Source organism: Pinus tabuliformis, chromosome Q (genome assembly GCF_031772625.1).
Source record: "Pinus tabuliformis cultivar Carrire ecotype Pingquan chromosome Q, CPIR1, whole genome shotgun sequence".
Lineage (NCBI taxonomy): Eukaryota > Viridiplantae > Streptophyta > Pinopsida > Pinales > Pinaceae > Pinus > Pinus tabuliformis.
In genome coordinates this window covers 1,040,138,270-1,040,150,944 of record NC_142296.1, presented here as the reverse complement: position 1 = coordinate 1,040,150,944, position 12,675 = coordinate 1,040,138,270, and the positions used below count along the sequence as shown (strand labels likewise).

Here is a 12,675-nt window from a genome sequence, read left to right as displayed (position 1 = left end):
GGAGGTGAGGCCTACTCCATGTTGGTGCTCACTTTGGCTCCATCTCCATCATGTACTTCAAGATTATCCTGCATCTATGCCATTCCTTCCGGTTCATTGTTGCACTCCTCAACGTCAAGGCATCTGTTGCTAGTGCCATCTCATCCATTCACAGAGTCAACATGTCCATTGTGAATTGCATCCTTTCCATTTTGGTTTCCAAAAGCCCCAATTTTTGGGTTATTAACTCACGATGTGCACGTATCTCTTAGAGGATCATTTCCATTAGTATGTGTTGAGAAATCAATGCTAGTAGGATTAGGGTTAGATTTATTTTTCTTGATAATTACTTGTGAATTATGTTGGCTTCTTTTACTTATTTGTTATATTATCTTTCATCAAGCAATTACCAAATTATGTGTGCATGAAGATCACAAAAACGCAAGACAAGATGTAGGCACTCTGTCAGGGCAAAACCCCTATCTATGGAAAACCCAGTGAAAATCTCTTCCTTCAATAGTTTTCCTTGAGACTCTTCAACCTAGACAAAGACCTCCTCCACACCAAGCCAGCCTCTCCTTCATCGATCCAACCTTCGACCTAGTAGCAACACTTCGACCCTAGCAACTTCGATTTGGCAGCTTCCGGCATCAGAAATAACTTCGACTTGGCAACTTTCGACATAACAACAACTTCGACTTTGCAGCTTTTGGCATCAGCAACAACTTCGACTTTGACAAAGAGACTTTGATCTCCTAAACTAGCCCACACAAGAGAGAGAGATAGAGAGAGAGAGAGGGACACCAAAACTTCAATTTTCTTCTTCCCTTCCTCCTCGACCAAACTCACACTATTTTTAGACTCTTCCTTCAACTTCGCACTTTTTCCCAATCTCCAACTTCCAGCTTCCAGATATCGAACTATGTGAGAGAGATGAAATGCTCAAAATGAAGTTGAACCGCCTTGTATATATAGCCTTCCAATGAGGTCGAATTGCCTTCCTTGAGGCCGACTTGATCTTCTTGACATTGACCTGGTTGGAGGTTACATAACTCATTTTTGACTCAAAAATAATTATTTTTACACCGTTCGAAAGCCCAAGAAGAGTCTCATAAAATATGCAATGACTCTAATGACTCTTTATTAATCCTAGGAGTCCACAATGGGGACTTTGACTAATAAAATGATAACCCAATCATGAAACCCATGCTTTAATAAGTCGTTGTAACAATAATAAAGATTCTTTTGAGACCGAACCTAGTTAAATTTTTCAACACTCCCTCTTAACTAGGGAGGTATTCATATGGAAGATCTCAAACTATATGAACTATGAAGATCTCAAACTGTATGAGCTATGAAGAGTTTAGGCACCGCAATGCCATGGACTAGATTCATGACTAGGGAAATCTATCCAAGGTCTCTCAACAGTTTAGGCACCGCAATGCCACGGACTATATTCTTGACTAGGGCAATCTATCCAAGTGGGACTAAGATGGACTAAAGCTTTCAGCCTCTCTAGGTACCATAAGGCTTACTTACTAACCATCAACCCAGGGATCTAGCTGTGTATCCGAAGTCAGAGCTCCAATAACAACACCACCATCACTACTTCAAGAATTAGACATCAACACAAAGTGTCGACCAAATGTCCTCCCAGGCAATGTCTTACTCACAAAGCCTCAACTTCCAGATTATCACAATCAGTAACAAATCCTCCCCGATCAAGTAGATCGACAAAAAATCTCTCCAAATAAACTAATCGACAACACTAAGCATGTAAAAACATGCTATCAAACTTCTGAGATATTTACCTGTACAAACACAACCCCAATCAGTAATGAACTTTCAAATTTACATAAATAAATACAAACCTTCGGGGTCTTCCAGACAACTTGATGTTGCTTCTCAACTTTCCACAGTAGGACTTAGAGCTTTCCAAATGAATCTTGGCAAAATATTCCTTAACCATACAACTTCCTTTCCTACCTTTCATGCAGCAACATATCCTGCTTTTCTTATCTTAGCAGACCTTCAAAATACATTCTCAAATTTCTTGTCTCACTCGTGGCCTTCACTAAAACTTACATTTGTTAGTCCTGGTCTACTGCATGACACATGAAGTAGAGAATTGTATCCATCACTCCCTCTTAATCAGGGAGGATCTAAAATACCCAAGCTCCCTCTTAACCTAGGGAGATCAACTTTCATCCAAGCTCCCTCTCAACTCAACATCTTTTCTACGACATAGGAGAATATTTTATGGCTTCCATCATTCTCGTCAAAGTTATCATGAACATCATCATTCACATCATGGTTATCACATCAACTTTACTTTATGAACATCTTCACCATCTTAAGGATTATGTATCTGCACAACTTAGGTAGAAAGTACGACCAAATCTATAGAAGCATGAAGTTAACGATGTCAAAATCACGAAGCATTCAACTTTATATATCAAATACCCAAACTTAATAACAAACAAGAGACACATAATCTTCAACTTCTTGCTAGGGCTTCTGCCATAAACCCTAGACTACTTCATCAAGACTTTGAGCATTTCATAACAACCATCATTACATCTAGGGTTTCAATGTTCCTTCCAGAGGTATGACATACCCTACTACAATATATTCCAAACCCTAGAAACAATACAAACAAACATAGATCTACAATATAACTAACAAATTTTAGAATTCAGATTTTAGACTTTCTACTAGGATTTCATACAAACCCTAGATTTCATACATGAGCTTTTAACAACCAAAACCAATCATAGCTCAATTCAAAGTAACAACATGACTAGCTTCCACTAGGGTTTGTTGCAAACCCTAGATTTTCTCAAACAATCAAACATCAGTCATAACTAGAACTCAGATTTTAACAATATTACACAAATATCAAATTATCATATATCAAATATTTGGACTTCTACTTAGGTTTAGTTACAAAATCCTAGATTTTACAAACACTGTCATCCTAGAGAATCAAACTTCAACTAGGGTTTAGTACCAAACCCTACGACTCATGACCATCAATAATTAGGTCAACCCATACATCTAGGATTCCATCATCATACACAAGCATATCTTAACATGTGTTAGTCAAACCCAACTACACAAATAAGACTTAGACATATAACAAACATGATCAGACTGGGGTTTGATCGTACAAGCACACATGCCAAGGATTTTATTTTTAGGACATCATAAGGGTCTTGCTTATACACCCTACCAAACCCTAATGATCTAGGGTTTCAACAGAAAACATAGTAAACCCTAAATTACCAATACTTCAAAGGTTCGAGATTTTAGATATTACCATTTAACCCTAGCAAGTTAGGGTTTCCATACTCATACCAAAACCCCAAACATGACATCATCAAAGCATCAGACATTTTCTTTTGACCTCAATAATAACCCTAAGTAGGTTAAGGTTCCACGCATTATCATCAACATACCCTTAAGTTAGGGTTTTTCACAAAAGAACCTTTTTAGGGTTTCACAAGAGTAATCAGAGATATGAGGAGGGTAGATTTATCTAATGATGAATCACCCAATCAAGAATCTTAATGATTCAACAAGACTAGACACAATGATGTTAGTAATAGTTTATCAAGAATAAGTATGAAGAGAGAAAAAACCTATAGTTTAAGACATACCTTTGTTTCATAGCAAACCTTGTAATTCCAATGCTTTGTCTTATGAAACCTTCTTCCATGTTCCTTGAGTATTCAACAAGCCTTTTCTAAACAAAAATATGACTAGAAATGTGATTAGTATCTAATATAAAAAACTTAGCTAAGGGAAACCAAATATAAAATACAATACAAGGAGTAAGATACTTATCTTTGGAAGTTGGTAAGGGCTCCTTCCAAGCTTGAGGGATAGTAAAGGGATATGTAAGGGGTAGAGTTCTAGAAAATAGGTCTTTGACTTCGGGTCCTTCCACCATGTTCTTGAATCTTTGGTGAAATTTCTTTGGCAAAATTTGCTTGATCCCTATCCCTTCTTTCTTGGCCCTTTAGACTTCTTGATTTGTTTGTAAACTTCTTCACTTTTCCTTTTCTAGATCCAAGACTTTATTCTTTTTGAGTATGAGATCTATCCTCTTCTTCCAAGCATTGTAATTGGATGCTCCTTCTAATTTGTTCTCTCCCTTTATTGTGTTAGACATTGTCCTTGAAGATAGTAAGCTTCTTTCCTTATAAGGTCTCCTTATATGATCCTTTAATCAACTTTAGAGGTTCCTTAGATTCCTTTCAATAGATTCTTAAACTGCCTTTTTCTTCCTTATTCACCTTAGCTACATTCTCCAACTTCAATGATGTTGATCCCAGGCCTCTAATAGCATAGCATTTGTTGTCTCCCAATTCCAATGTATGAGAAGATGTTTCCTTTGATAGAATGTGAAGTTGTTTACTCTTCCCTGTTATATGCCTAGATGCTTCACTATCAATAATTCATGCGTTATCATCATTAAGTGAACTTGTAAGTGCAGCCAAGAACCTTTGGCTTTTGACTTTGTTGAATAAGTAGTGGAATATCTTTTTGATACAACTTCTTGTAGTATTGAATCACATTCTTATCATAGAGGGAGTAATCATTTTCCTTCAAGCCAATGAAGTGATCTTCAATCTTCTTCGACCTTAGCTCTGAAACCATGTTGAGAAATCAATGTTAGTAGGGTTAGGGTTAGATTTCTCTTCCTTGATAATTACTTGTGAATTATGTTGGCTTCTTTTACTTATTTGTTATATTATTTTTCATCAAGAAATTACCAAATTATGTGTGTATGAAGACCACAAAAACATAAGACACAAGATGTAGGCACTCTGCCAGGGGAAAACCCAGTCAAAATCTCTTCCTTCAATAGTTTTCCTTAAGACTCTTCAACCTACACAAAGACTTCCTCCACACCAAGCCAACCTCTACTTCTTCGATCCAACCTTCGACCTAGTAGCAACAATTTGACCCTAGCAACTTCGACTTGGTAGCTTCCGGCATCAGCAACAACTTCGACTTGGCAGCTTCCGGCATCAGTAGCAGCGTCGACTTGGCAATTTCCGACATCAGCAACAACTTCGACTTTGTAGCTTTCGGCTTCAGCGGCAACTTCAACTTTGACAAGGAGACTTCGATCTCCTAAACTAGCCCACATGAGAGAGAGAGAGAGACCAAAACTTCAATTTTCTTCCTCCCTTCCTCTTTGACCAAACTCGCGCTCTTTTTAGACTCCTCCTTCAACTTCGCATTTTTTCCCAGCTTCCAGCGTCCAGATATCGAACTATGTGAGAGAGATGAGTTGCTCAAAATGAAGTCGAACTACCTTGTAAATATAACCTTCCAATGAGGTTGAATTGCCTTCCTTGAGGTTGACTTGAACTTCTTGAGGCTGACTTGGTGTGGAGGTTACATAATTCATTTTTGACTCAAAAATAATTCTTTTTACATCATTCGAAAGCCCAAGAAGGGTCTCATAAAATATACAATGATTCTAATGACTCTTTATTAATCCTAGGAGTCCACAATGGGGACTTTGACTAATAAAATGATGACCCAAGCATGAAACCCATGCTTTAATAAGTCATTGTAACAATAATAAAAATTATTTTGACAAATACATTTTATGAAGACCAAACCTAGTTACATTTTTCAACAGTATGATGGATAGAGATGCCATATAGTCTAACGCACCCTCCTGCTGCTCCATTGTGTTATTCTCCTCACTAGTGTTGTCACTATTGTCCATGATGAATGCCCAACACGAATTCTTCCCTCTGTTCTGAGAGGATTTCCTGCGATTCTTTGATTTTGGATCCATAGGGACGTTGTTTGGCTCTTTATATTTTTTCATACCCACTCTCCTCCATTTATGGCTTTTGATTGCTCCTTTAATGCTGAAAAAAGTCCCATATGGTGTTCGGACAAGGAAATCCAACGCCATCATGGGAAGAGAGGTTACTAGTTCTGAATGGATTGATGGTGAAGGACACACAATTGTTGCCAACATTTTGAATAGAGTAAGAATTAACTCACCTGCTTTTCTTTCCTCCTGAAGTTAACAATCAGGTCTCCACCTGTCCATCGTCCAACGTTGTATGACGACCATCAATTGTATGGATATACGATTGCATCCTTTGGTGATGAGAATCTGCCGCTACATGAGGAGGTTTAATACCAAGGTCACCAAAATGGTAATTGTGATATCTGAACGAAATGATTATTGCTACCACCAATTTCTATGTCGATCAATGATTAACTCCTCAATGCCATGAATTTGATATTCACCTTTTATGGAATTGGTTTGTTTAAGTAATCCCTGTCATCAATTTCATTACCCCTTATTCCAAGAGAGCCCCTTGATTGGCTAAAGAATCTGCCACTATATTAAGATCTCTCTTAATATGAAATAATTGTACCTTCTCAACTTTTATGAAAATAAGCTTACTTCGATGCAAAATTGGAGTCAAGGCTTGTTCAAATCTTCCTTCTACTTTGCTCACCTAGTTTACTACGATCATTGAGTCACCAAAGACCATCAAATGACAAATTCCTTTGGTAAGAGCCAATTCCAATCACTCGTACAACGCTAAATATTCAGCTTGCTTGTTAGTTGAGTCCCCTAGTCCCTAGGGAAATTGGGTCTCCCTTTCTTTATTGAGGCGAAAGATAACCCCTCCTGCTCTTGTCGCCCCTATACTTTTTATGCAAATAGATAAATGAACATAGTTTCATGTAATCCTCGAGAGTTAGCTTAATTGGTCGAGGTCTCATTGCTAAAGCACCTCGTTATGGGGAGATCATGAGATCAATTCTCCTTGATACCCTCAAATTTAGTCTCTAATTAGTTTGGTCGAGTGAATATGCTTAGATTCTCCTCAAATAAAAAAATACAAAAAATAAAAAAACATAGTTTCATATAAGTATGTATTTTATTGTTTTATTTTTATTTTTTTATTATATATATATATATAATATAAATTATGTTTATAAAATTTTATATGTAAAATATGAATAAGAATGAATGTAGTAAATTTTATATTTGTATATTTTGTATCAACAAATAAATAAACTGTTTAGAGAAATCAATATTGCATTCTGCATTGAATTTTTGCATTTGGTTTGTTAAGAAAGTAGAAGATATATTGATTAGGGCAATTAAAGGTCCAATCTAGTTGTTTATTAATCTTAGTTGTTTTTTAATGTATTGGTGACCCCATTGACCAAGATCGGGATGAATATTCCATTAATCTTTAATTACTAAATATAATTGAATAATTACAATGCAAAATAAAGTTACATAAGATCGCATAGGATATAAAGCCACCTTTAGCAATTGTCGAAGTTTTTACTATATGAAGTCTCTCTCAACCAACAACAATCGCAATTCTAATGGCTTTCACAGGTTTAAAACAATATGACATACTAGATATCTCATTGTCACACACTTTAGAAAAATCATGTAGAGGATTTTAATGGTTATTGCATTTCCTCTATGTGCAGCTGCAATAGCTACAATTTAGCCCTAGCCACTTGCAAAAGTGTGCTAGGGCCCAATTCAAGTGATTATTCAAGTTTTATAGCTCCCTAGTTAGCCATGGTGGGTTCACCAATGGGTGTTGCAAGTGTTTAGAGCCACATGAATTATCATTCAAAGCTCTCTAGAAAGTTTCCTACATGCCCTTTTGGCTCTTCCTCCAATTCAACAAGCATTCAAGATAGTCATTTCCAAGATAGAGTCAAGAGAGATGACTTTTCTCACTCTTGTTTGTTGCAGGAAACTCTAAATTTATCCATTCCTATGGTGAAGGATGCTACTATAAATGCATGACATTATACATCCAATGCCCTAATATGTCATTTCAAGAGTTTTAGGCCCCATCTTCCTGATCTTCATGCTCAGATCTCAAGATTTTGGAAGCTAGATATGAAAGCTTTCACCCTTGTGCTAAAGAGGTTTTTAAAGTTGTGTTTGATCTTTATTTCTAGCCCTTAAGTTTTTGGGCAGTTCTAGTTTATGCATAGTTAGACTCCTCCTTTCAATTTCACTGACATCTTTTGCTCAACTCCTGTTAGGGTAAGCCTCCCAAATCTACCTCAACATTTTTGGGTTTTATCCTCTCTCAAAGCCATCGGTAATGTCCTTAGAAGGTTTCATTTAAGAAGCCATAAAACAAAGAAATTCAACACTTGTAAATGTGCTCGAATATGTGCAGAAATGAAATTCAGCAAAGGGTTTTATGTTTTAATAAATTTGACAGGTGAAAACTATTTGTGGACTCAATAGCTAGACTATGAAAAAAATTCGTTACGATGCCAAGTTTGTTTTGATACATGACATCTTGGAACCAAAATGCCCTAAAGATCCTAAGAAGGTTAGAAAGCACTAGTGTAAATCAACATAGTGGGTTGACTCAAACATAGAACACCAACGTATTTACAAGGAATATCTTGATTCAGACTCACCCGAGGAGGGGTTCAAAGACGCCCCTTTAAAAACACCTACCAAGAAGGATGCACCTGTTTTGAATCTCCCTTGGATGAATCTAAAGTTGAAATGAAGGATATTGATGACACATCAATGATTTTAGAGCAGACTAGAAAATCTCTTTCAAAAGAAGGCTTTTAGAGCGCAAACTAAAAAATGTCCTCCAAAAGAAGGCTCTTGATCTCTGCATGGATTGGTACATCAAGAAGGTCTAGATTAGAAGGTTGAAAAAAATGAGATACAAGAGCAATTAGATCCCCAGTTCAAGACCATTTGGACATGGGATGCATGGCAATGACCTCATCAATGTCAAAGGAGCATGGGCAACAGTAATTAAAAAGAAAAAATCCCCTCAATTAGCACAACCAATTGTGACAAGAAGTGGGGATTGTAATCTAGTTAAGTCATGCAACATTTTATGTTTATGTAGCACAACCAATTGTGACAAGAAGTGGGGATTGTAATCTAGTTAAGTTATGCAACATTTTATGTTTATGCAAACAGTTTGTTGGAAGTGATAAAACTTGATTCCAACGCCAATAATCCAGGACATTTTTCTAAGGTACTACAGAATCATTTGCAACCGGGGAATGTATTTTTCTGTTTTCTGAAGCCCAGACACAGGAGGAAAGTAAACTATTATCGGTTTAGAATGGTAATCTATTTTTAACTGTTGGAATGGAGACGAATTTTCGCGGTGGTGTGACCTATGTATGCATGCAAGTAAAACCCCTTCACATATAAATTGCAGTTACAGTTTGTTCAGCTATTTTCAGATATCATGGGTAAAACGCACCGAGTTGAGTCGAACTTAATTTGAGCTATTATTCATAACATATGTAACCAAGTACAACCCCTTCACAGATAAATTGCAGTTACAGTTTGCTCAGCTATTTTAAGAAATCAAGGGTAAAACGCACCGAGTTGAGTCGAACTTAATTTGAGCTATTATTCATAATAGTGATAGAAATACAAAATTCAAATAACTTTTTAAATGTCCAAACAGTGGAAACGGCCTCAATCAAAATGGGACTTGGAGCTGGGACAAATAACTAAGCTGAATTGAATGGAAGGCAGTCAACTTATTGTTGAGATTTGTTATAGAAGAAGGATTAAAACTGATTGAGATCTTTGGTGATTGGTGATTCTTTGTTGGTCATTAATTGGGTTAAAAAACTCAACCGATCTCACTGTTTGACTTTAGTTATTTTGCTGAATGATACTATTACATTAAAAGATATTTTTAATTCTTTCAGTTTATCAAATGTTTACAGGGAGCTCAATACAGAGGAAGACGATCTTTCTTAAAAAAGCTTACGATTGGATTATGGGCAATGGTTGATTGGAGCTCAATACAGAGGAGGACAATCTTTCTTAAAAAAGCTTACGATTGGATTATGGGCAATGGTTGATTGGTGAGAAGTTGAATAAACAATTTTACGAGTAGTATCATCAACCATTCATCAAACCAATTCCAGTTTGAAGATAAAGCTGAAAATTAAAAATGGGTTCAATTTTTGGATATATGTCAGAATTTTCTTGAGTGAATTATGTTATGTTCCTCAGAGTTATTTTTATAGACTATTACTTTTCCACAGAGTTCGTAAGTTACTGTTTTTCTGAACTTCTTAGTTTTTGTAATTAGACCTTTATGCATGACACTCGCCATTTTCTTGAGTGAATTACGTTATGTTCTTCAGTTATTTTTGTGGACTATTACTTTTTTCCAGAGCTCATAGGTTACTGTTTTTCTGAACTTCTTAGTTTTTGTAATTAGACCTTTATGCATGGCACTTGGCAGTTTGGAGATCAGATCAACTTAGCGGATCTACTTTACAGAATACATGCTGGGCATAACTTTACAGGGCATCGTTTTACATGGTTTTACAGAATGTGATTTCATAATAATGATAAAAATTAGAAAAAAAAAACAGTGGAAACTGCCTAACTGTGATTATGGGCAATGGTTGATTGGAGCTCAATACAGAGGAGGACAATCTTTCTTAAAAAAGCTTACGATTGGATTATGGGCAATGGTTGATTGGTGAGAAGTTGAATAAACAATTTTACGAGTAGTATCATCAACCATTCATCAAACCAATTCCAGTTTGAAGATAAAGCTGAAAATTGAAAATGGGTTCAATTTTTGGATCATATGTCAGAATTTTCTTGAGTGAATTATGTTATGTTCCTCAGAGTTATTTTTATAGACTATTACTTTTTCACAGAGTTCATAAGTTACTGTTTTTCTGAACTTCTTAGTTTTTGTAATTAGACCTTTATGCATGACACTTGCCATTTTCTTGAGTGAATTATGTTATGTTTCTTAGTTTTTGTAATTAGACCTTTATGCATGACACTTGCCATTTTCTTGAGTGAATTATGTTATGTTCCTCAGTTATTTTTGTGGACTATTACTTTTTTACAGAGCTCATAGGTTACTGTTTTTCTGAACTTCTTAGTTTTTGTAATTAGACCTTTATGCATGGCACTTGGCAGTTTGGAGATCAGATCAACTTAGCGGATCTACTTTACAGAATACATGCTGGGCATAACTTTACAGGGCATCGTTTTACATGGTTTTACAGAATGTGATTTCATAATAATAGAAAAATTAGACAAAAAAACAGTGGAAACTGTCTAACTGTGATTAGATGATACGTTTGCTGCTATTTAATCTGAGGCTGTTATAGGGTATTTTGTAGCTCTGGCCCTAATTTTCTTCGTTGTCTCTGCTAGAAAATATGGAAGAAGATAGAAAAAATGGGATGCTAATGGTTACCTTATATTTTGTTGTTCCTGGGAGACCTCAAGCCGTGTCTTGACTTGCTCAGAGATTACGCCAAATGCAAGAAATCCGAACCATGCGAGGCCTCCTGCAAGCCCAAATCTCCTTGTTAATGAAGAAGCTATCCAGTCCGTTGAGTCCGCGCTTCCTCTTCCTACTCCTCCTGGCTGCAGTCTCTGCTTCTTATTCATCTCTTCGTTGATGGGCGTGCTGTTTTTCTTGTCTAATTCTTCTTCCTCTACTTGGTCCTGGCCCTGCTGGGATCCAATTTCATTGTTTGTGTTTTTGAGTTGTGCAGAACAACCTAAATACCTTGGAAGCTTGATTTTAAGGCGAGGAAGAACTGGAAGAAATGGTTTCCATGATGATAATGATGTTCCTCCTATTGTTGATAAAGGTGGGCTGAAAGTAGGAGGGGGGCTGCAATGGCGAAGAACCATAATGCTCACACTAGCAGAAGCCATTAGGTATCAGATCATACTGGCATTAAATTTGCAGAGCCTGGTGTACGGTGCCCATTAACGCAACCTTTCACTCTTATTACATCATGAATGAGATACTGGTGATGCTGCTGGGAGCCAAGCATATTCAGCGCCACAAAACAAACAGAAAATTTTCCATTTCATTTGCCTCTATTCTAATTCGTTCCTTCCAACGCCAAGGGTCTCATTTGTCATCACTCAAAATTCCCCAAGGATAAGGATATTAAACAGTGAATCTCTCAGCCCAATAATGGTTTGAAGATAGATGTTACCCTAGCATTAAGATAAATCTCTCTACCCAATTTGCCCTAATTGTCTAGGAGTATTCCATATGAGTTTAAACATAGGCTTGAACATAGCTCTTATGTATAAGAATATATAAATTCTATATATTTCAATTTAAATTAATATATATTTAGGTGAATTATTATCTTAATGTATTATTTAATTTTAAGACTATTTTGTAATTTTATTTTTTATTTAAATAATTTTAAAAATTGTAATTATTATAAGTGTGAAACATGTTAACGACCAAAGAATCAGAATCTGGTGGGAGTGAAAGCATGCCCCTTACAAACCACTTCAAACCACCAAGGGGTAATTTGAGGTGGCATGATTTTCTTTGAATAACAATAATGAATCAACATGCATTAGTAGATAGCGACCATTGATAATTGTTCCATTATTGATTTGACAACTAAGTTATGATAGGTTTTCCTACTATATATATATATATATGTTTCCAAGAAAATTGAAAGAAATTATTGCTTATATGTTTGTTAGTTATTATTTCATCATAAAAATATAATATGATGTAAATAAATTAACTAAAAGTGAAGGGAAATGATAGTAATTTATTAGAGGAAGTCTTGAAAGGATTACCATAAGATGGAGATAAGATTTTTTGATGCAGCATAAAGGGAGAAGCATGGGCCATG

General features: G+C 36.0%; 1 protein-coding gene across 1 annotated transcript in view; it reads right to left on the bottom strand.

Moving 5' to 3' along the window:
* Nucleotides 1-11,963, bottom strand: part of LOC149223049 (peptidyl-prolyl cis-trans isomerase FKBP17-2, chloroplastic-like) — a 66,509-nt gene extending 54,546 nt beyond the window's left edge. The window contains exon 1 of the mRNA XM_089385730.1: nt 11,250-11,963. Coding sequence (XP_089241856.1) covers nt 11,250-11,719 — 470 coding nt within the window. The 5' untranslated portion in view covers nt 11,720-11,963. The remainder of the gene's footprint in view (nt 1-11,249) is intronic.
* Between the last annotated feature and the right edge of the window lie 712 nt (nt 11,964-12,675).